General features: G+C 41.6%; 1 protein-coding gene across 1 annotated transcript in view; it reads right to left on the bottom strand.

Annotated features, from left to right (window-relative positions):
* Positions 1 to 24,025, bottom strand: part of CHST9 (carbohydrate sulfotransferase 9) — a 206,753-nt gene that overhangs the window by 11,901 nt on the left and 170,827 nt on the right. Inside the window, exon 5 of the mRNA XM_065890172.1 lies at positions 6,337 to 6,367. Within this exon, the coding sequence (XP_065746244.1) occupies positions 6,337 to 6,367 (31 nt within the window). The remainder of the gene's footprint in view (positions 1 to 6,336; positions 6,368 to 24,025) is intronic.

Raw genomic sequence — 24,025 nt, 5'->3', positions numbered from 1 at the left:
GATCATTTCAGTCTTGCTTTCAAGCATTTTAAAAAGACTCATAAATTGGGTAGCTTTTTAAAAGCACAACTTCCAATTCTAGAAGGTAATCTTAAAAGAGAATGAGGGGGATGGGATCTTTACTAGCTCTTTTCATGCTGAACCTGCCAAGAGAAACTCTCTTTAGGTCAAAGTTGTCTCCTTGAGTGCATGGTCATTTTGATAAGAATAGTGCAAGGTAATGCAATCCCACTTTAAATTTAGAAGTTGTAAAGTTCACGCTACACTGAAAAGGCAGCAGTGAATGACATTTCCATGTTTACATTCGAGAAAAAAAATCAGGTGCCAAGTCTTGACCCAAGCAAATGGTTCAGCGTTCTACAGGCAGTTATGGTATGTGGACATAAGGGTGAAATAAAGGTGTGGGTCCCCCCTGCCCTTTGATTCTTTCATTCCCCAGCTGTGTGACCATTATTCGTAGAGACCACGTGCAGCCTTAGCTGTGTCTTCTGTTTCTGGTTTAGACTCCTCACTTGGGAGGGCAAAGGACAAAACCTAGTTCCTGCCTTAAGAGTCAATGGCACACCAGATGTGAGCGGTCCAGGGTCCAGAGAGCAGCCTGTCTGCAACCAGCAGTTCCTCTGGGTTCTAGAATAATAATTTAGTGAGTGGAAGAATTTACAATGGACCAGGAATTGGTTGGATGCCTATGATGTGCAAGGTCTAACAATGAACACAGAAATGAGCCAAACATGATATCTTCCCTTTGGGACAATACTATCTAGTTACAAAATCACATAGGAATATCAATAATTAGAATATAGAGTAGAAAATGCAAGGGTCTATAGCAAAGGGGCAGAAAAAATAATATAGGTGCACAGAAGAAGGGGAGATTACTCTTAGCTCTGTGATGAGGAAAGCTTCATGGAAGAGGTGATATTGGAGTGAGGTCTTGGAATATGAGTAAATTTCGTACCTGCAGAGAAAGGGGTGAGTATGTTGGTAGAACAGTTTTAAATAGGACACAATAGTTTTACATAAAGGAGCAGAACGGGAAATAAGTCTAGGGAGGCGGGGTGCATGCTCTCCAATGGAGACCATAGGGCTTTGGATTCTGTACTCACAGGTTTGAATTTTATCCTATAGACAAGAGGTGAGTGGGTTCCATCTTGGCTTCTTATTGGAATCACATGTTGAGTTTTTAAGTTGTAGATGTCTGATCAGGATCATCCTCAACATTTACAGGGCCTAGAGCAAGAGGATGAACGGAAGCCCACACTCTGTATGTCTAAATGTTCAGAAGTTTTAAAGTAAGCGATACACAAGACCCAGTCCTTGTTTCCACCTGTGGTCTGCAGCCTGTCCCAAAGGACTGCTCTGGGCCTAGAAGCTAAAGAAGCCCTGTCGCCTGAGGGCCACCCTGCCACAGAGGCCTGAGTGGCCCAATGGACCTTCAGGAGGAGGACAGGCCAGAAACTAGACACAGCTGGGGACTCCTGGGCAGTGGCTTGACCTGCCCCTGTCAAGGATGGGATGATTCGGTAAAGCTCACAAGATTCCTGGGAAGGGCAGGTTCCCTCACCTCATGCCTCACTTTTCTGACCTGGGATTGCCAGGCAGCTCTAAGTACTGCCCAGAATTACACCTGCCCACTGCACCCATCTCCCAAGCAGAGGGAGGGTGGAAGTATTGTTGCTGAGGAATGCCGTCTGCCTACACATCCTCCAGCTATGGGGGATGGGGCATGGCCATGTTGAAACTAAAGCTTTTCTTTCTCTGGTTTCAAAGGGCAAAGGCTGGTCTTTTATCCCCCAGCCCAACCTCACCCCAAAGGACCAGAGTGTCCAGTTCAGCTGCTCTATCCCTCTCCAACATTTTGTGTGTGCTCAATTGGTCATCAAACTTTAAAACATGAGGCTGGGGAGAAAAAAAAGGGTTTGTCGGGCTTCCCTGGTGGCGCAGCGGTTGAGAATCTGCCTGCCAATGCAGGAGACTCGGGTTTGAGCCCTTGTCTGGGAGGATCCCACATGCCGCCGAGCAGCTAGGCCCGTGAGCCACAACTGCTGAGCCTGCGCGTCTGGAGCCTGTGATCCGCAGCAAGAGAGGCCGCAACAGTGAGAGGCCCGCGCACCGCGATGAAGAGTGGCCCCCGCTCGCCACAACTAGAGAAAGCCCTCGCACAGAAACGAAGACCCAACGCAGCAAAAAATAAATGAATAAATAAATAAATAAATATTTTTTAAAAAAAGTGTTTGTCTCTCTGTGCCTGTGATGCTCGAGGCCTTCGAAAGCACATGAGCCCTCTTGGCCTGGTCTAATAGTGAAGCCCTGTCTGAACCCAACCCCTGGCCCAGCATTTCTTGGGGGTGCATGTGACATTGAGGGGGGGCGGGTCTCAGGATCTGTGCTAACAAAGCTCCAGGGTGATTATATGCACGTGCAGCGTTAATAATCACTGCTAAAAATGGGGGAGGCATTTCTGTTTAGTTATTGTTTTTCAGCAGAGGAGAGATGCCAGGTGATTGGTATTTCAGAAAGTAAAGTGGAACAGAATGCAAGATGAATGGGATGGCGGTGAAGCAGTGGGAGAGCCGTATGGAGCCACCATATAGAGCAAACGAGATGAGGGCCTGGGGGGAGCAGAGGCCAAGGGCTGGGTGGTGGAGGAGGAGCTGGATTGGACAGGGCTATGGAGAGCACATCAAGTGCTTGCTGGTCAGAGGGAGACATGGAGTGGTGGATGACTCTAAAGTTTCCAGCCTGGTATGAGATGAATTGTGTCCCCCAAACAGATACGTTGAAGTCCTCATTCCTGGTACCTGTGAGTGTGACCTTGTTTGGAAAGGGGGTCTTTGCAGATGTAATCAAGATGAGGTCATGGGGGTGGGCCCTAAGCCAATATGGCTGGTGTCCTTATTAGAAGAGAAGAGGCACGCAGGGAGGACAGCCACGCGATGACAGTGGCAGAGACTGAAGAGACGCAGCTAACAAGCCAAGGGACCCCAAGGATTGCCGGCGTCACCAGAAGCCAGCAAAGAGGCAAGGAAGGACCCGCCTCCATAGGTTTCAGGGAGAGCTTGGCCCTGTCGACACCTTGGTTTTGAACTTCTAGCCTCCGGAACCAAGAGACAATACATTAGTGTGTTTGAGAGCATCCAGTTGGTGAGAGTTTGTTGCAGCAGTCTCAGGAAACAGCTCCATAAGCTGTAACAGCCGCCAATGGCGTTGGCTCTCTCTGAACCGGCCAATCGGCGAAGGCGAGCCTTTCTCATGACTAGCACCAGAACTGGGGACGTCCCCCCGCAACATGCACATCCCACCCGCGAGAAACCGAGCCCCAGGTTCGGCATCCCTCTTCAGCAACTAGCTGTTTAAAAACAAACTATTAATTCGCTATGGGTTCCAGTGATCTACTGTTCCAAAAGGCATAAACAGAAGGTATTCATTTACTACAGGTTTCAATTGCCTACTATGTAAGAAGGCAGTTTCCAAAACTGAAATCAAAAGTTTTTATATTCAGTATTCCCATTCTCGTACTGACAATATGCTAATTTGATTTTGAAGCTATTTTTGGTAGTGTTTTAAGGTATTATCTTTAATCTATCGTAGTCAAAATTATTCCGAAAAACCTACAGGAGACTTCATCTCTACAAGGCACATTTTTCGGAGAGGAAATCGTTGCAGCAATGAACTGCCAAAGGGACAGCTGAAAAAAATGGGTCATGCATTCATCTCATTCTGGGACGTGAGCTGCCTAGCGGTTCACTGCTCATTTTTGTCCTCTTCCCGTAAACAAACTGCGTTAACAGGTTACTTTAAAATAGCATACTAATCTCCCCAGTGAGTTACACAGGAAAGAATTCGGCGTTCGCTCCAGAGAACTCAAACAGTTGTTTGTTCTCAGAGCTCAGGTGTGGTAAAGTAGCTGTGGGCTAAAAATGCACGCTGGCTATCGGCCAGCAGGCTGGAACCCTCCCTCCGCTCCAGCTCTGATTTCTCACATTGGCGTGCAACTCGTAGCTTGCTTAATGGAAGAAGAAAAAAGGACTTGATTTTCAATTTCAATTTAATTACACAATCTATAGTGCCTAGTGGGAAGGATTTCGGGGCAAGATTAACGCTTACCAGTGCTCTATTTTACATGCCTTTCTGATAAAGAACACTATTGATTATCCAAAGTGAGTGTACAGAAATGTTTTTCAAGAGCCAGAATCTTTGGGTGGCAGAAGGGGAGGGCAGATCAAGAGGTACAAACTTCCAGTGATAAAGCCAATAAGTCCTGGGGCTGTAATGGACAGCATGGTGACTATAGTCCATCTTAGCATATTTGAAAGTTACTAAGAGAGTAGATCTTAAAGGTCCTCATCACGAGGAAAACAAATGTTTTGTAACTTTGGATGGTGACAGACGGTAACTAGACTTACTATGAAGATCATTTCACAGTGTAGAGAAATATGGAATCATTATGTTGATTCTAATATAATGTTATATGTCAATTATACCTCAATTTCAAAAAGAAATTAAAAAGGAAGGGACTTCATCTTGTAGCTCTTTGCCAGACTTTAGATCAATTAGAAGTGTAAGATGCCTCGTAGAGTTGTATCCCCGGCACATTTCTGAGAGTGGGGAGTGCCTCCCTACATGGAAGAAGAAAAGATAGAAATTCTACTGTAGAATTAGAAATACAGCTGGCAGACACTGATTGAACCATACAACTATCTGTTCTGAGAATGACTGTATAACTAGTATACTTAAGACCCTTACCTCTTAAGCTAAAGTCCAAAGAATTTCGCTGTCTTACTGGGGCTGGAAACCATTATGATCTTATCTGGCACCAAATCAGTGTTTAAGATTATAAGTAAATATTTGGTGTTCTATTTTGGTGTCTACCTACTCTATTAGTTTAGCCAAGGGTAAAAAGAAGGAAAGTACAGGAAATGAAAATCTGCCCCAGAGAAGTGGTCTTTATTTCTTGACCAACTGCTTTACCTTGTTAAGTTAATAAAGAAAACAGTTCTCTTTCTAAGGAAAGGTATTCCCTCTGTGACTTAAATAAATAAAAATGGTAGCAATAAACATTACTGGTTAACTGTGGCTCAGCCTTACCAAGCTACTTGAGTATATACAAATAGTTGAAATACAATGTTAAACAGATCAAGTTCAAAAGGCAAATAAACTCTGTGAAACGACTAATTGACTTCAACACTGCACAGGGGTGGCATTTTCAAGTATTAAGATGGCTGGTACAAAGAGTCAATACAGTATTTACAACTCTATTCAAAAGAAAAATGGTACCCGATAAGCCTTAAATTTTGCCTACTAAATTTGCAATATAGTATATTAACCAAATGAATGAACCAGTTTTTAAGCTCGATGGATTACAGGGCATCTGGCACAGATTAGGTAGAGCTAGAACTTACTTCAGTTGGAATGACAATGAGGGCCAGAATTGGAATTTATTTTGAAGCCCATTAGGAGAAGATGTTGAAAAATGTACCCTTGACTGGTATAAATGTAGACGCACCATTCTTCCCCTTGGCAAGGGTGAGTTATAATTTAGGCCAGAGGAGAACAACAACGAAAGACTTGGAGATTCTGGTCTATGAATGAAAGCTGTGCATATTTTGCCATAGGCCAGCGTCTGCATTCCCTGGGTCTAGTGACACAGGCAGCACTGGGAGAAACTGCAGCTCAGCTGGCCCGTGGGAAGCGGGTGGGATGGCGCAAGACAGGCCAAACTTGGTTTGGATGTGTGGCTACATGTCTCAAACCCCTTAAACCGTTGTACAGAATGACTCCATCTACTGGTAAGTATAAAAAATTAATCAAAAAAGAATGGATAAGAAATAGTGAGGCAGGCAGGAAGACACTGGCTAAATGTGGGTAGAAATCAGAGACCAGAATGGAAAATCCACTTGTACGTTTCCACTGCTAAGGGTTTAGCTCTTAACTTGTCTGGGAGGGAGTGACTGGGCGAATTAGAACTTGGGAAAATCACAGAGGAGAGTCACCTTAGTTAAGGGAGAAGCAGATAAAAGTATCTATTTGCAGCCATGATAGAATCAAAGAGAGATCATGATACGCTCCGAGGGATGCTTATGTCAGAACTGGCAGAGCCCACTTCTCACTGTTTCCCACCCTTGGGGAGGATGGTGAGGAGGGAAGGAATGAGGTGAGGGAGATGAGGAAAGTGTATGAGCGTTTACAGAGGATCGGTTTATTTGTTCTCAGAACCAATAACACGCGTATCGCTCATACCCAAGAACTAGCAATGCCCCCCCTTCTAAATATTTACAAATAATGATTAATCTTTAAAGCAAAATTCTACATTACAGTTTATGAGAAGTGAGGAAATACCTGGTTGGTGATATGGTCCTGGATTTTTTCTCTGGTCACTGAAAGAGAGAGCAAAAAAGAAATTCAACATGAAAGTATGAAAAGGAATACAATACTGTACTAGTCTCACTCTGTTCTCACTCAAAACTCCAAAAGAACTCTCCAAGCAAGAATGTGTATCACAATAGGGACATTTATAATCACTCCAATAATTGGGATGAAGAAAAAAGTCAAAACCGAAATAAACCACATTAGGCAAAGATAACAGAAAATGGAGTGGAAATCCGGGAAGGGTGATACCAGAGAATGTACTAAACTTTGGCAGAGAAATGGTAAAGAGATGAAAGGACCAAAGAAAAATTTGAACCACAGCCAGTAAGTCAAAGGTTTGCAAACAATGACAACCTGTTCAAGCATAATATTAACACTGAACTCAATGAACCTTGAGACCAGGCGAGGAGATTTAAAGTGGTGGATGGCAGAGGTGCAACTTTTCTCTGACCTATGAAGATGATAAAGACGTTCTTATGTTTTGGTACTGGCAGAGACTAAAGTACAAACCAACAGTCCTATGAATGGTATCTTGGTCAGGACAGAAACAAATCAGAGTAACGTAACATATGAAAAGCAACACAGGGGTATAAATAATAAAGGCTCTAAAATAATAAACCTCAGTCATTGCAAAAGTAGCCTAAAAGTGATCAGTATCACGTGTCTTACATACAAGGAAAAAAGTCCTTAGGAATAATCAATAACCAACAAACCATCAGGAGAGAGAGGAAAGAAGACATTTTGTGGCCCTGCAGTTATTTCGTGCTTGTGAACATCTTGGTGTGATACGCACACTTTATTAAATGTGTCCTTTTAAAATTTTAATTAGGATGATTGTGTAGTGACATGCATTTATAAGAAATAATACAGACAGATCCCCTGTACCCTTTACACCGGTAACATCTGGAAGATCTATAGTACAATAATATCACAACCAGGATATTGACATTGACGTAGTTGAGATACAGAACATTGCCATCACCACAAGGGTCCCTCACATTGCTCTTTTATAGTCACATCCATTGTCCTCCCGCCTCCACCCTCTTCTTAACCCCTGACAACCACTAATCTGTGCTCCATTGCTATCATTTTGTCATTTCAAGAATGTTATGTAAATGGAATCATACATTTTATAACCTTTTGGGATAGGATTTTCTCACTCACCATAAGTCTCTGGAGAGTCATCCAGGTTGCTATGTGCATTCCTGTGCGTTTCTACCTTTTTATCGCTGAGTAGTATTCCACGGTAAGGATATACCAAAGTTTGTTTAGTCATTCACCTGCTGAAGGACATCTGGCTAGTTTCTAGCTGTTGCGAATAAGCTGTTATCAATAGGTATGTACAGGTTTTTATGTGAACGTAAGTCTTCATTTCTCTGGGATAAATACCCAGGAGTGCAGTTGCTGGGTTGTATGGTAGTTGCATGTTTAGTTGTTTAAGAAACTGTCAAAACTGTTTTCAAAAAAGATTTGTAATGAATAAGTGATATTTACCAGTCAGTCGAGCGACTAATAATAATTATATCTGGAAATTTTATTAAGTGTTCAGTACTAGGTTAAGTGTGACATGGGATGCAGTAGAAGAATAAGGAGTCCAGAGAATGGAATGGCTCTGTTGAGTGGGATCTTAAATCTAGTCACTGTCACGAAATACCAGGGGCCAATCTTGGAGTTTCTAGATAATAAGAACCAATTTTCTTCATTTTTTTTTTTAATGGTACTGCCCAATCGGACTCTCTTGATACATTTTAATATTTAGATTTCCCTTGTCGGATAATATGCAGAGTGTTTAAAGAAGACTGTTTAATGGTTTGTGGGAAAAAAACTTGCCTTTTGAATTAAATCACCAGTATGTCCAAGAAGAGGGGGAAGAACATTCAGGAAGGAGAGAGCCAGTGGGTCCAAAGCACAGAAAGGAAGCCAGCATGGCCGGAAGAAAGTAAGGGGAGGCCAGAGTGGTGTGAAATGAGGCAAGAAACATACAGCCATGGTCATGTAGACCGTTTAGGGGAGATTTATGATCTTCCCCAAAGTAGAGGGAAGTCAGTTATTAAGGGGGTATAGCCCAGGATGTGAGTAGGGGCACTGGAATGCCTCGGTCAGACGTGCATCTTCAGAGGACCACTCAGGGCTGGTTGCTACCTGGGGAATAGGATGGAGGTGACGTCAGGGGCAGCAGCAGCACAAAATCTTAGTTCTGTTTCCTTAGGAACCAAGGGAAATCTGAAGGAATTCAAATGAAAAATAAGAGCCCAAACAATCAAATAATCATAACCTAATCACGCAGCAGCCCACTGGAGCTTAGAAAACGGAGTAGGTGACAACCTGGCATCTAATTTACAGCTCTGTCATTTACTAGATGCTTGATTCAGGGCCAGCTACTCAACGTTCTCGTCCTGTTTGGCCATCTATAACAAAGAGCTAACAGTATTTACCCCTCTCGAGATTTGTGAAGGTTAAATAAGTATGAATTTTGCAGGCAAAGGGTGAGAGAAGGGCATTCCAGGGAGTTGGGACAGGAATAGTAAAGTCTCAGAGGCAAGGAGAGGGTGTGTTTGGGTAAATTGTGAGACATTCTGAGTGGTTTATACAGTACAAGCATACATAGCACAGCAGGTGGGAAGGAAGGAGTGTGGGAAGAAGGTGAGACACCAGCTTTGGGAAAGATGACTTGAGGGGTGGGGTGGAGGATGGATTGATGGGGAAGAAGAGGACCCAAGAGCAGCTACGAATCTGCTCCTCAGAAAAATGCTAACACACAGAAAAATGGGACAATGCAGGAGGCTAGGAGACCTCTGCAGCCATGCACAGATTTGCAAGAATCTGCAGTTTCAAGTCTATTTTGAACAGCAGGCCCCAACACATGAAATAAAAATTTCTCAGATTCCAGCTCCTCTGGACCATTTTTTGTCCCTCACAACTAGACTCTCAGCTGTTCAGGCATTTCCCTAACTTAATGAATTGAAAGTATGAGTTCAATGTCTAATATATTTATTCTAAAAAATATGATCCCTTCAAGATGGCAGATACCTCCTGAATGCTGGGTGTGCAAAGACGCACACAGCAGGGCACCCACCCTCAAGGTCAAGGTCAAGTGGGAGAGAGAGGTAAGTAGAGATAAGTGGCAACACTACATTTTAAGTGTTTTAACAGAGTTTTATGAATGACACCGTGCGAGAACACAAATGAAGAGCAACCGGTGTGGCTGATCTTGGGGAACAAATAGGTTTCCGGGACAAATATTGTCAACAACCACTCTTATCCTCCCTTTTGGCTTATGCAGAAATATCTCACGAACAGCCAAGGACCACCCATTTAAAAAAAATATTTATTTATTGATTTATTTGGCTGCTTTGGGTCTTAGTTGCAGCACGTGGGATCTTCTTTGTGGCATGTGGGATCTTTCATTGTGGTAGGCGGGCTCTTTGTTGTGGCACACGGGCTTCTCTAGTTGCGGCACGTGGGCTTCACTCTAGTTGTGGTCTGTGGGCTCTAGAGCACGTGGGCTCAGTAGTTGCGGCATGCGGGATCTTAGTTCCCCGACCAGGGATTGAACCTGCGTCCCCTGCATTGGAAGATGGATTCTTAACCACTGGACCACCAGGGAAGTCCCAAGAACCATACTTCTTATTGATTTTTTATTGGCCTTTTACTCAATGGAGTTTAAGAATATCTTCTGGATATAGGCATGTTTGAACAAATTCTTAGAGAGAGGATGAATACAAGAGCTTAAAAAAATAAAGATGAGATAGGACCTATCCTTGGGATGTAGGAATTGGAATAATGAGCAGGTGGAACTTGAATCAGATCTTCAGAAATGGCTGGAATTTGGAAGGCATCATAAGAATGACAGCTCTGACTAGAGGAGAGGGTCTTGGGAGAAATACTGTTGCCCAGGGTGACCTGGAAACAAGTCAATTGCCTTATGTTTGCAACAGTAGACAATCTGGGGGCAATGATGGTTTCTTCAGCAGAGGTGGAATATGAAGGAAAATTAAACTGGTGAATACATTGGACAGAGTAGGGAGAGCAATTGGAGAATACATAGGGGGCTTTGGTGGGTGGGTAAACTAGGTGATGGATTGGGGCTTAGACCAGGGAGGTCGAAACGGGAAGGAGGAGAGAGAGAGAGAGAGAGAGAGAGAGAGAGAGAGAGAGAGCGTGAGGAAAATCAAAGGAGCACATGGAAGAAATGTTTAAGAGAAATTGGTAACAAATGGATGAGGGGAATAAAGATTGGAAAGAGTCATATCTGGCTTATTTAGTCACTTAATCAACAAATATCTGATCAGCTACCTTATGTCACATATGGATTCTAAGCTCTGGGGATTCAACTGTGACCAACACAGGCCTGGTCCCTGGCTGGACTCAAAGAGCTTGCTGGCTTGGTTCCCTGCTTTTCTGACATTGTCTGCTTCTGGACTATAGTCTGCTTTTAGCCTTATCCATTCTGTAGCGATGCTCAAGCTGTTTTGAAAGTACCACATGTGAAATCTTAAGACAAGGAAACGAAGGTGAGGTTACGAATCTCTTCCTCTTTCTTGGAGTGCAAATACGCCCATTGTATTTCTGTGTATTTCATACGGTAACTTGATATTCTACAGCTGCCAGATTCTGGAATATCGCATCCCCCCTCCTCTCCATTAAAGGGTATTTTAGGAAGGAGCATGACAATCTGGGGAAGAGGACCAACATGGTGATCTGTAACAGGGCAGATCAGGCAATTCGGTGAACTAGGGCCCTGTCTTTATCTTGCAAAAAAGCACAGAACTGTAAATATTGCTTATGCAAAGGCTCTGGGACCAGGAATAGTCCAAGGGAGCCAAAGATGGGAGCAGGGGAGAGGTTTCAGAGCAGTCCATGGGCAGGAGGGACTCAGTGTCTTCAGAACCTATCTACAAGTCATGCCGTTGCTTTAGGACCACTGCCTTGTTGCAGCCCATCAACAGCTCTCCCCTGGATGGTGACATCAGCCTTTTGCTGGTCCCTGCTTCCACACTTGCTCTCCCTAAACTCCTTACTACATCCTATTTGCCTTGCCCCATCTGCTTCTTGCGCGTCTTTCCAACCTCGCGTTGATTTCCATTCCCTCTCCCTTTCCACCCTCCAATCACTTTGGTCTTATGTGAATTTCTGGTCCTTTTGACCTCTGGTTCTTTGTGCATGCTGCTGTCTTTCCAATTTGACAGGGCTAGCTCTTTCAAATTTTCAGGTTTCAGTTTAATACTAAGACTGTAGGGGCTCTTCTCTGGTCACCCCATCTTCTCTTGTGATTCTTGATCTCAGCCCTTCGTTTCTTTCTTTCCCAGCACTTACCACAACTTGCGATTGTTTTCTCGTTTGTATGTTTGCTTGCTTCTTTGCTCGTTTATTCTTCTATAGTGTGAGCTCCCTGAGGTCAGGGACCCTGCCTATCTTGTTTTTGTTTTTTTTTTAATTTTGTCTTTTTAAAATTTTGCTATTTTCTGATTTGAGACTACAGTATATAATCCTTAAAGTTTTCAAGTAAAAATTCTGGCAACAACATTTTATTAACAAGACAAGATCTCTTATGAGGAAACCACGTTTAAAAATAGGACAAGAAAAAGTAATAACCATTTTTATGAGGTGGCTGATTTTAATATAAGTGTAAGAGCACTAAAGAAAAGGTTTAATTTTCTATATCTTATAGCAGTGGTTACTAACACTTAAAGAATGTGGGTCCCTTTAAAATATCAATTAAAATATGACAATTGCTTATACTTTTGTTATTTATTAAAGATGTTTTATAAAGTGTCTATAAATTCAACACTGTACAAAAAAGGAATCTGTACCTTTTTTTAAAAATCTATTTTCTTCTTCTATGTTTTATTTATTTTTTTAAATTGATTTTTTAAACAACTTTATTGAAGTATAATTGCTTTACAATGTTGTGTTAGTTTCTGCTGTATAACAAAGTGAATCATCTATACGTATATACGTATATCCCCATATCCCCTCCCTCTTGAGTCTCCCTCCCACCCTCCCTATCCCACCCCTCTAGGTGGTCACAAAGCACGGAGCTGATCTTCCCGTGCGATGCAGCTGCTTCCCACTAGCTATCTATTTTACATTTGGTAGTGTATATATGTCCATGCTACTCTCTCACTTCGTCCCAGCTTACCCTTCCCCCTCCCTGTGTCCTCAAGTCCATTCTTTATGTCTGCATCTTTATTCCTGTCCTGCCCCTAGGGTCTTCAGAATCTTTTTTTTTTCTTTAGATTCCGTATACATGTGTTAAAAATGGTATTTGTTTTTCTCTTTCTGACTTACTTCACTCTGTAAGACAGACTCTAGGTCCATCCACCTCACTATAAATAACTCAATTTTGTTTCTTTTTATGGCTGAGTAATATTCCATTGTATATATGTGCCACATCTTCTTCATCCATTCATCTGTCGATGGACACTTAGGTTGCTTCCATGTCCTGGCTATTGTAAATAGAGCTGCGATGAACACTGCGGTCCATGACAGTTTTTGAATTATGGTTTTCTCAGAGTTTATGCCCAGTAGTGGGATTGCTGGGTCATATGGTAGTTCTATTAAATTGATTTTTGTTGGAGTATAGTTGATCCATCTTTATTATTGTTGTATCCAGGGCCCAGTGCTGGCACACTCTAGGTGTTCAGTACAAATTTACAGAATGACTGACAGTATTTTCGGTTGGGGGCAGCTTGTACCAGTTCCCATATTTTAAGGGCAGCTGCTTCTGGCTCTTGCTCCCTAGTGAAAGGAAAGGTTCAGTGGTTAAAACTCACTAGATGGATCACATGAAGGCCTGAAGTTGATAAATTCTGACCCATACCAAATACTTTGTTTTGTGATGGCAGCCATTTTTGTATTAGTTCCCAATGGATTTTCAAGGATTTTAAAGTATCCTAGTAATAGTGATTATGTCTAATGTCCTTTTCCCCTCCTATTTTATACAACATCTGTAGTAGCCTAGTTCTGTATTACAAACATAATAAGTGTTCAAAATTGTGGAAATTGAAGTGAAAGACTGAGAGTTAATTCTAGATAACTTACAAAACACCATTTTTATACTTCTCCTGAAGGTTAACAATACTTTAATTGTCCTTTTAGTTTGAATTTACCCAAATTTCCACCACTTTCTTTCACTAAACTGCTATTTACTAAAATAGGGCTTCTTAGCATAGTTAAAATGAAGATTCAAGCTTCTGTTTAATTGAATTGTGGGGTTTGCAGAATTAGGGGCCTTGGGTGGTGCAGTATTGGGGTAGACTTGACCTGAGTGCCCCAGTTACAGGTAGGAACCCAACACACAATCTTGGGCTGTGTCTTGGGATGATAAGACAGACACGTCGGATACAGTTTCCCTGGCAAAAGGTCACAGTGAGTCCAGGATTTGTGGTTTCTGTCCAAATAAGGAAGAGGTAGGTGATTTTAGGTGATGTAAGTGGCAGGGAACATAGCCATGTTTTAAAGGGACTTAGGGACCAGTTCACGAACAACTCAGGTAACAAGGTAGAAGCCATGTTGGGGACTGAAGGGTAAGGCAAGGGCTGATTTAGAAGGTAACAGGGTTGGATTCCAGTTCCTAAGGTCAGAAAGTCTGTTGAGGATCATGGGGAGTCGAGCCAGATGGACCACTTCTGTGAGATACAGCAACTTAAATATGAGAAAAATGGTCTCCTCCCCTGAGCTATTAAAACCCTAATAAATTAAAATATATAATTATATAATTATTTTGTGGCTCTGGTGGTTATGATTGCAGCTAATGATAGTTTTTTCTCTTGCTCACGGATAGTCTCAGCCTGGTGGAGATGTAAATGTTCCCTGGCTGAGACAAGAAAAAAGGAGGGAATCCCACTTAAGGAAAACCTAAGTCATTCCTCAATTTATTCAAATCATATTGGAGAAAGAGGAATGGAATTTAGGGGATAAATTGTAACTGCATAAGCCATTGCTAATAAAAGATTAAGAAGTATGTGGTTTAGCATCTTTTAATTATTTTTTCTAGCCTCTTGAATATACCATGTTTGAAATCTCTGGTTGGATCAACATTATTTTGCTCAGAGGCTTGTGGACTTTGCATACTGATTCTTTCCTGTTTCCAAGTACATTTGCTTTTAGGCTATTTTTATTCACTTTAAAGGAATTTTAATAACTTTCTGTTGACAGCATGGACAGCTGGTCTTGAGAATTAAAGAAGATTCACTTGCTGACTGAGGAAGGAAGTGACATCAATGAGCTTCTAAAGTCAGCCCAGAGGGGGAAATTGGCTTGTGAGAGAGTAGCCTTTCATGGCACTGTCTTTATCGAGTGATGCCTTGAGATGCAAATTGACGTATCAATCAAACCTGTGGTGCCTACCTTCAACCAACTGAGTGCAAAGTGAAGGAACAATGCCCTGCAACACCAAGGAGGAAAAGGATGAGGCGGGTAGGAACTTGGAGACTAAGTGAATTATGGGAGCTCGTGATCCCCTCTCTGGGCTGATTCTTCACTCTCTGTCAAGCCTCAGTTTCTCTGTCTAGAAAATGAGTTTGATGTAAACTGTTGGCTGAAGTCAGTCCATTTCTGTGACAGATGGCTAATAAGACCATGTACTAATAAATATAGTGGAGACATGTTATCTCACGACTTGGTCTCAAAGAGCGCTCTCAATACTTTTTTATCTCCCGCTGAGAGTGAGTTAGAAAGAGGGATCTTTAAGTGTCATTTGTAGCTACTACCTCGACTCCTTGATATTTCTAAAATTGGCATTCATCGTTTATAACTCTACTGCAGAAAAAGTCAGGCACCAAATGTGGACTTTAAGTAATAATGACCATACTAATAGCAACTATCATTGTCGTAATAACGAATGACTTAATTCTTCACCACCGTCAGAGACTTTGCCTCTGGAGGTGCAGTATCCATTGTTCAAAGGTAACTGTGGTGCAAGTGGAGTGAGTGTGTATGTGTGGGCTGCATCATGTGAGTGTACGTGTATGTGTGTATACACACACACCTGGGCAAAAATGAGGCAGAAAAGTACCTGGATACATTTTATGGTTATGAGCGGAAAAATTTAAACTGCTGATTTTCAATTTCTTAGCTCATTTTACAAAGTGTTTGAGGGATGGCTCAATAACAGTTAAATAATCTGAGTTTGAGTTAATCTAGAGTCAAAAGGGGTTTTATTCAGCTAGTTGATAGATGCATTAATGTTGACCTCTTTTCCTTGTCAATAAACATATTTGGGGATTCAATTAAATTTTCAAAGTTCATGAGCTTACCTATGTAACTTGAACCACTCAAAAGATTATTGGTTAAGTAAAGAAAAGAGCGATGAGCTCTCAACAGCCATAGTCTTCATGTTAAAGGATTTTCAGATTATCCCCAAGCAAAACTCACTCATCTAATCCTACAGCAATATTTGAATGAGCATCTATTCTGGACCTTATGCTTGGTGTTCTGGAAGTACAGAAGTAAAGGAAGCAAGATGAGCACCCCCCAAAAATAACAACATGAAGTCATGGAGCTGTAAGAGATTTACTAGTAAACTGCGTAGGTAGTCAGATCAAAAGGTGTTTAAATCTTGATATAGTAGAAATGGTGATGGGTTCACTTTCAGACTTTTCTAGTCTTGGCTCTGCCACTATTAAGCTGTATGACATTTAGCAAATAACTTCACTCCTGTAGTCCTTGCTTTATCCTCAGTACCTAATGACAATGTTGCAAATACAGATGGTCTCTAAGTTTGTTTAGTTTAAGTTCTTTGGCCATGAAAAGAATCAGGGAGATTGAAAATTTCCATAGAAGCGGCACAAATAAAAAAGAGGTCGTGTTTGGTGGGGGATCCCGAGGATGCTTCATGGAAGAGATAACATTTGATCTGGGTAGTTATATTAATAAAAATAGGTTGGAGCAAAGGTATTTCACCTGAAAGGAAAAGCATGAGCGAAAGCGCAGAACCAGGAAATGCATGGGGTGTGTACGAGGAGCAGTAAATAATTCTGCTTGACTTCAGTGAAGTCTGTATATTAGCGAGGTGTGTCATGGACCAGTATCGTGGAGAGTCCTAAATACTTTAGGAGAGATTTTGACATTTATTTGGTAAGGGAGCTCTAAAACATTTTTGAGCCAGAGAGTGATGGAAACTGTTTGAAGAAGATGAATCGAACAGTGCTATGGCTTGAGCATGAGAGGTGCTGGTACGGAGATGGTATAATGTGGGTGAATGAGAGATACACTGTGTGAGTAGAATGGGACTTCATTCAGAAGGGGGCTGGGGTGGCAGGGCAGGTGGTGGAAAGAAGGGAACCAAAGATGATCAAGATCTTGAGCGTGGTTGTTTGGGAGAACACGCTCTTAATGCAAAGATGGAAACAAGGAAATAGGGCCAGTTTAAAGAAGTAAATTTGGCGAGTAATGACGGAGGTGGAATGATTAGCTCCTTTCAACATTTGTTAGGTTTAAAATACCAGAAAGACATCCTGGAGGAGGGCAGTGAGATCAGGAAAGAGGTCTATATCAGGCAACCTTCTGCAGGGAGATGCCCAGGGAAGCTACAGAATGCAAGACTCTTTTTAAAGTATATACAGAGAAATAATGACCAAATTAGAACTTTGGGAAACAGGTTTTTTAAATTTATGTTCAATGATGCCTCTTTAGGTAATGGAATGCAGATTTTACATCGTCTGTGGTGAACAAGAGATGCTGTCTCTAAGCTATTACAAGGATTTACTATCAGGAACTAGCAAGTTAGAAGTTTGGTTTCAGAGCTTAAGTTCTCTCTGGTCCTGGATTTGAGTCAAAGGCTTTGATTCTGACACCAATTCCGTTGGTGTGTTTTTCCTTTAACACACTAAATAATTAACTGAATTCTTCACAGATACGGACTGGCTGTCCACAAATTTAACTCACTTCTGACACCTACCTGCCTTGAGATAGAGTCAGATCCTACAGGCTAAGGGTCAGTCCTAGATGCCTGCACACAATGCCCTGCCCCTCGACACACACGTGCACGTGCAAACACACACACCACACTTCAGATGCCAGCTGCAAGTCCAGCTTGTCCCCTGGGCTTCTAACCTACTGGCTATAGATCAGAGGACCCTTTCCTTGCGTTTGATTAATTTGCTAGAGTGGAGTTCACAACTCAAAGGAACATTTTACTTACTAGATCACCGGTTTGTTACAGAAGGATATAACTCAGGAACAGCCAGTGGAAGAGATGCATAGGGCGAGGTATGGGGGAGGCACGTAGAGCTTCCATGCCCTCTCTGGGGGTACCATTCTCCCTAAACCTCCACTCCTTCACCAAGCGGGAAGCTTTCTGAACCCCAACCCTTTGGGTTTTGCTGGAGGTTTCAGTACGCAGGCATGGTTGATTTAATCATTGGTCATTGGTGACTGACGTCAATCTCCAGCCCCTCTCCCCTCCCTGGAGGTCAGGGGTGGGATTGAAAGTTCCAATCCTCTAATCACAGGGTTGGTTCTCTTGGCAACCAGCCTCCACCCTTAGGTGGGCTCCAAAAGTCACCTTATTAAGATAAAAAAAGACACCTTTATCACGCTCATCATTTAGGAAATTCCAAGGGTTTTCGTAGCTCTGGGCCAGAAACTGGGACAAAGACCAAATATTATAGATCTATTTCTTACTGTAAATCACAATATCATCAAGGCAAATCGCAAGTTCTAGTGAAAGAAATTTAGGCCGATTTCCTTATTTATAAACGGAAGCTTATGAAAGTGTGGGACTTTCCTAAGGACACCAACCACACAGATTTTAGCAATGGTCAAGAGCGGAGGCTAAGCATTCAGAATGTCTGGGCTTGATTCTCAGCTTCTCTCTTTTCTGTCTGGGTGGCCTTGGGCAAATAACAACCTCTGTGAGTTTTCTCGTCTGTAAAATAAGGATAACAAGTATATTATAGGATCATTTTTGGTAATTCAACGAGTTAGCACAATACCTGGCATCCGTAATGACTCGTATGACAGGAGGCTCCAGCTCAGGATAATAAAACCAGATTGTTTACGACCCAGATGGAAGCTGTTCTTCAGTGTGGTTAAGAAGAGTAACAACAACTTTCAAGACAGCCAAGTATCCTCTTCTGGAATAATAGGGAGTGTGGGAGAAAACTAGGGATAATATGTATTTTCAGTGTCAAAAAAATGAAAAAGAAATTTAGTCCAATTTAAATGATTAACAAGTAGTCAAACATTTAAGAACTTTAGCTTAGCCAATTAATAAAAATGAAAATGCTTGGAATCCTATTTTCACCTTAAGGCATAAACGCACAGGCATATATCCAAGTCCTGCTCTTGGCTTCCAGTCCCCAGCCTGCCACACGGAGGCACAGGACAACGAAGACTGCAGCTTCCCCTCCAGTGCCGGAGGGGTAGAGGGACCAGCTGACACAAAGGACTTCCCTCCAGAACTGGGGGAGTCGGTGCCTCTAGTAAACTAATTCTCATTCTCCTGTAACACATGCTTTGAGAAGAAGAATGTGTGCAATTTCCTGGGCTGGTCACCTTTTGCTGCTTTTTAGGGTGAACTACAATACAGCACCTGACAAAGACTCTCTCCTCCATCAGACTTTAGTCAGTTTCCTTTGACCTTGACTTTGACCCCTGTCCAGTCTTCTGCCAGCCTTGCCCAGTCTTAGCAAGAATCCTGCTAAGAGTAAGAGTCCCTCCACACTTGATCTGTGATCAAGTTTCTCATCCCCCCCCTTTGATGTGTAAGTCTTTGGTCAGCCTTTAGCAAGAATTCTGTTAGGTCAGTTTAGCCAGAATCCTCCTACCCTTTAAGGTCCCCCCTTAGTCATTTTCCATCCACTGACTCCACACTGCTCATTGGCTGTAAGTCCCAACTTGTCCTTGTACTTGAGCCCATCTCTCTCCTCTGTTACATACCCCAATTGTAACAGTCCTGAATAAAGTCTTCTTTGCCATTTTAACAAGTGTTGGAATTTTTTTCTTCAACACACCTAACATTTTATCATTAAATTCATTTCTTTCTTTTATATCCATTATGCTGTGAAAAATGACTGAGTTTTATTAATTCTTTATTAAGTTTGCAGATCCCATGTACCCTCAACTTCTAATTATTCCTGGTGATGTCTTAAAGCCTTAGTATTCAATCAGGGGAACTGTAAATGACACAATCGCTCAGTTCCAGACCCTGGACTTCGCAATGTCATTTACAGTAGGGTCCACAGTCTTATTAAAAGTAAGGTCCTCTGCCCCGCCCACCTTTGGAAGTAGCGGGAAATACTAGCTTATTTTTGAAAAATCAAATTATTTTTGAAATGGATTCCCCTTTTCCTTCCAAATTCAAGCAAGATATTTTTAAAAAACACTGAATTGGGATAGCTGATTTTTTAAGGGTAATTTTTAGAGTATTAGAGACTATAGACAGTATATATGGATTTTTTTCAATTACCTCATTTCCATACATCAACGCTTACCCACTCAAGGCTAGAACTAGCTAAGAGGATTGCTAACGGGCTGTAGTTGTTAGTCAATCTCCCAGCTCTTTGTACATGATGTAAACATACCTCCAGAGAGGTTGTTTGGATTGAGTAGGTTACAGTTCTGTGGAGAGAAGTGGAGGCTGTGCCTTTGTCAGTGGTCCCTCTGTATGATCACTGGGTCACGCCTTGGCATGGGGACAGCCTGTGGTTCAGGAGGCAGAGACCGAATGTAAACAGACAGCTCTTGGTAGCTCCATGTAACATCATTTTCCCCAGTATCAATGCACCAGACATTTTCCTGGACAATACCCACAGGAGAGGACAGACTGGTGATTTTTATGCTTTTATTTCATCTCCCTTACATTTTGGTATATTTTTTGGCATTTGGGGGAATTTTGCCATGTTTGCTTATACATTTCAGAGGTTCTAAGTATATTCTAATCACTCCTCCCTGCCCAAGGTAGGGGGTGAGGGGTGAAGGGGAGTGGGGAGGGTGGTAGAGTAGCATAGGGAGGTCTCATAAAATCAATTCTGTGGTGGGAAAAGGTAGAGATAAAGATGAACATGATCTATGGTTGTATCATATCAAATTCTTCTTTACTCAGATATTTATTTTACATCATTAAAATTAATTAGGAGGAAATCATTGAAGAGTCACTTGAATTATAATTGATTCCTAGCTTCTTACTTTTTGTGAAAAAAGATTTTTGGTTTTTAAAGCTCACCATTTTTTTCACTTAGCAGGCAAATGTGCTGCTTATTTTGTTTCACGGTGGTGACAGAATCATTTTCTTTTGGTTTATTTTTCCCCTTCCATTTGGAAAATGTGTATCTCTGATTAAATTTGGTAGTCCCCATAAAAGTAATAATTTAAGTAAGTAACTTAAACTCATGAATCCATAGACCATTTTAGACACTAATTGTTATACAATTTTTTTTATTTTAAAATCTCCCATTCTTCTTTTTTTCCTTGAAAGCACAGAGGGCATAAACCTTTAGAGTTTTATGGTAAAGGCAAATAATACTAATTCTACTAGAGTGCTAACATTACTATAATTCTTCTTACATTTAAGCACACCCAAGTGGCATAAATAAGAATTTAAGATGCTGATTTATCTCTCTTACTGTTTTGTGCATTCCATCCTTCTCTGTTAATGAAGTTAAGGTCAATAATATTTTGGTAGTTTGAATCACCAATCACAATCTTACACAACTAGAAAATCCTTTCTCCTTGACTTTGATTAAATTCACTACTTATAGTAAATTTTTTTTCCTTCCATTAGAAAATATTTGCATAATAACATGATGCGGGTTCTTGGCTCCAATAGCTGGATTAGGATATGTTTCTTCTGTAACAACCCTGACTCTGGGAAGGGTCCATTTCATTATTTATCTTTATGGTTTATATTCCAAGAACAAAAAGCATCACAGAGGAATTATAAGCCTAACATTCAGCAGATTTATTGTTAGTAGTAGTATTGGCATTATATTTTGAAACTTTTTAAAGTATATTGTAAGAAAAAGAAAATAAGTAAGTATACTAATAGTATTAGGAACTCAAGTTTTCAGTGTAAGTAAAAAAAGAAGGGACAAAGGCAGAGGAATTCTAAATTTCAATGGAAAACATATAAAGGAATCATTTAGGAAAAACCACCTTTTTTTTGCCGTACGTGGGCCTCTCACCCGTTGCAGAGCACAGACTCCAGACGCGCAGGCTCAGCAGCCATGGCTCACGGGCCCAGCCGCTCCGCGGCATGTGGGATCTTCCCGGACCAGGGCACGAACCTGTGTCCCCTGCATCGGCAGGCGGACTCTCAACCACTGCACCACCAGGGAAGCCCCAAGGAAAACTGACTTTTTCGCAGTAATGAACACACCCAATACCCAGGTCTTAGTTTCTATGTGCTATTCCTCATTAAAAGGAACCAGTGCTCCTTAGAGAAGCTGATTCCAGGGCTAGGGCAGAGAAAAAATATCTTTTTGCTAGCAATCCAAAGAAGTACTCAAAACTAATGAGGTCATACCAAAGAGACTCAGGAACTAGCTTAAACAGTTTTTCACTGTCCACATTAGGAAAAATGCACACCAAAAAGAAGGATGATTAGAATTGATTGTAATAGATTTCATAGATAAAAATCAGCGAGTTCCTAGTGATCTTCCAGCCCAAGGAAAAGGGAGAGAAAGCGAAAAAAGGGAAAGTTTCTTTATTAAATAATGTCGTCTAATAAATGTAGAGGAAGTGACAGAATTAAGAAAAAATATTAAAAATCTCCAATGTCATAACTGATTCAGGCAGGAATTGCTAACAGATTCTCAAGCAGAATATTACTACCATGCAAAATATTATTCCATGGATCTCTCAGTAATTGAGAAGGAAAAATGTACTTTTAATATAGAGAAATCTGTTGTCCATACTTCGAGCAAAGTGATCAAACTTGGCAGCACTACTAGTGGAAAAGTGACAACACAATATGAAGTATCGGTGCCAAAAATGTCCAACCTGGTTTCTGGACTAACTGTCAGTTTACTGAGGAAAGGAACAATTTAAACTAAGCTATGAGGAATGCTCAGAATGTAGGCCATCCTAGAGACAACTGACCTGGACTCCTAAACAATTTAACGTCATGGGGAAAAAAAGGCTAGGATACTATTCTAGATTACAAAAGAATAAAGAAACATAGAAACCAATGTCTGAACATCGATCGGCTCCTTGTTCCGGAAGGAAGTAGTTGTAGAAGACATTCTCGGGATAATTGGAGACATTTGAATATGGACTTGGTATCAGAAGACATTACAGAATTATTGTTAATTTTCTTAGGTATGAAGATGGTATTGTTATGCAGGAGAACGCCCTCATTCTTAGGCAATATGTGCTGAAGTATTTAGGGTGAGGTGTTATGATGTCTGTAACTTCCTCTTAAATGTGTATGTACATATACACAGAGTGGGGGGCAGTAAATGAGGCAAAATGGCAAAATGTAGACAACTGGTGAATTTTGATGACGGCTATTTACGTGCTCATTGTACTATACTTTCAGCTTTTCTGAAAGGTTTGAAAATTTTCATAATACATAGTTGAGGTAAAAAAGAAGAAGGCAGCAACTGAATTCAGTGCTAAGGATGGCAGAGATAAGATCTGAAAAGTTCATTTTTTGACCAGCAGTAAGAATAGTTTCTGAAGAATGGTGGGAGCTGAGGCCAAATGTCAGTTACTTTGGAGGTGAGAAAATGGAAACAGGAAGCAAGGACTCCGCATATGAGAAATCTGAATGAAAATGAAAGGCAAAAGATTGAGTTAATGTAGAAGTATTCATGGAACCAAAGGACTTAAAAATAGCTCTGGCCGAGGCCAAGGAGCCAGATGACAAGACGTTGAACATATTGGAGACAGACCTGGAAACTTTGAGCAACAGGTCCTGGTTGGGCAATTGGGCAATATATCCGAAGCAAAGGATTGGCTTTGACCTGGACGAGGAATGCACATCCTCTGATACTGAAGGAAAGGGGCATGGAGGGTGTAGAGTGAGTTTGTAGGGCAAGTGAGAAGCTGAGGGAGTGCATGCCTGTGGCTTCCATTTCCTCAAAAAACCTGAAGCAAGGCAGCCTGCAAAAAGTGAGAAGAGTGTGGATTTAAAGATGATAGTGAAGGGTTAGAATCATCATCAATGGGAATCAGAACATTAGAATACTGGGTGATGTAAACACCTTCCTCATGTTGGAGAACATGATTTCTAAGTGGCATTCATCAGCATCGCTGTGGAATGTTCTCCATCTTTCTAGCAGGTGATGTGAAAATAGAGGGTACAAGGGCTCCACGGTCCTGAAGAAGGGGAGATCTGAAGATGGACATGAAGGCTTGGGATAGATTAAGAAAGAAGGGGGCTCAAAAAAGTGCAGAGAATGGCAGCTTAAATGGCAGAGATATCTATGAGGTCAAAGAACAGTTAGGTGGGCAAGAAGTGCCCTGAGATAATAACAGCAAGATGCAGTCCAAGATCTTTAAGTTTCTAGTTTTTGAAGTAGAGCAGTCATAGGTCAAGGTCAAGTTGTGACCATGGGAGCTGGTGGCTGAAGTTGAGCAGAGATTCAGCTCATGGTTGCAATGAAGTGTCCCCAGAACCACAGAGTGTGAGAGTTAGATGAGCACAGCCTTTATTCCAACTTCCATCAGAAGAAGTTTGAAGGCACTTTTGTCAGTGAGGGATCCAATTTTG

This window comes from Phocoena phocoena, chromosome 13, assembly GCF_963924675.1.
Source record: "Phocoena phocoena chromosome 13, mPhoPho1.1, whole genome shotgun sequence".
NCBI classification, from domain to species: domain Eukaryota; kingdom Metazoa; phylum Chordata; class Mammalia; order Artiodactyla; family Phocoenidae; genus Phocoena; species Phocoena phocoena.
Note: the sequence above shows the minus strand (reverse complement) of the source record. Positions and strands in the feature narration are given on the sequence as shown.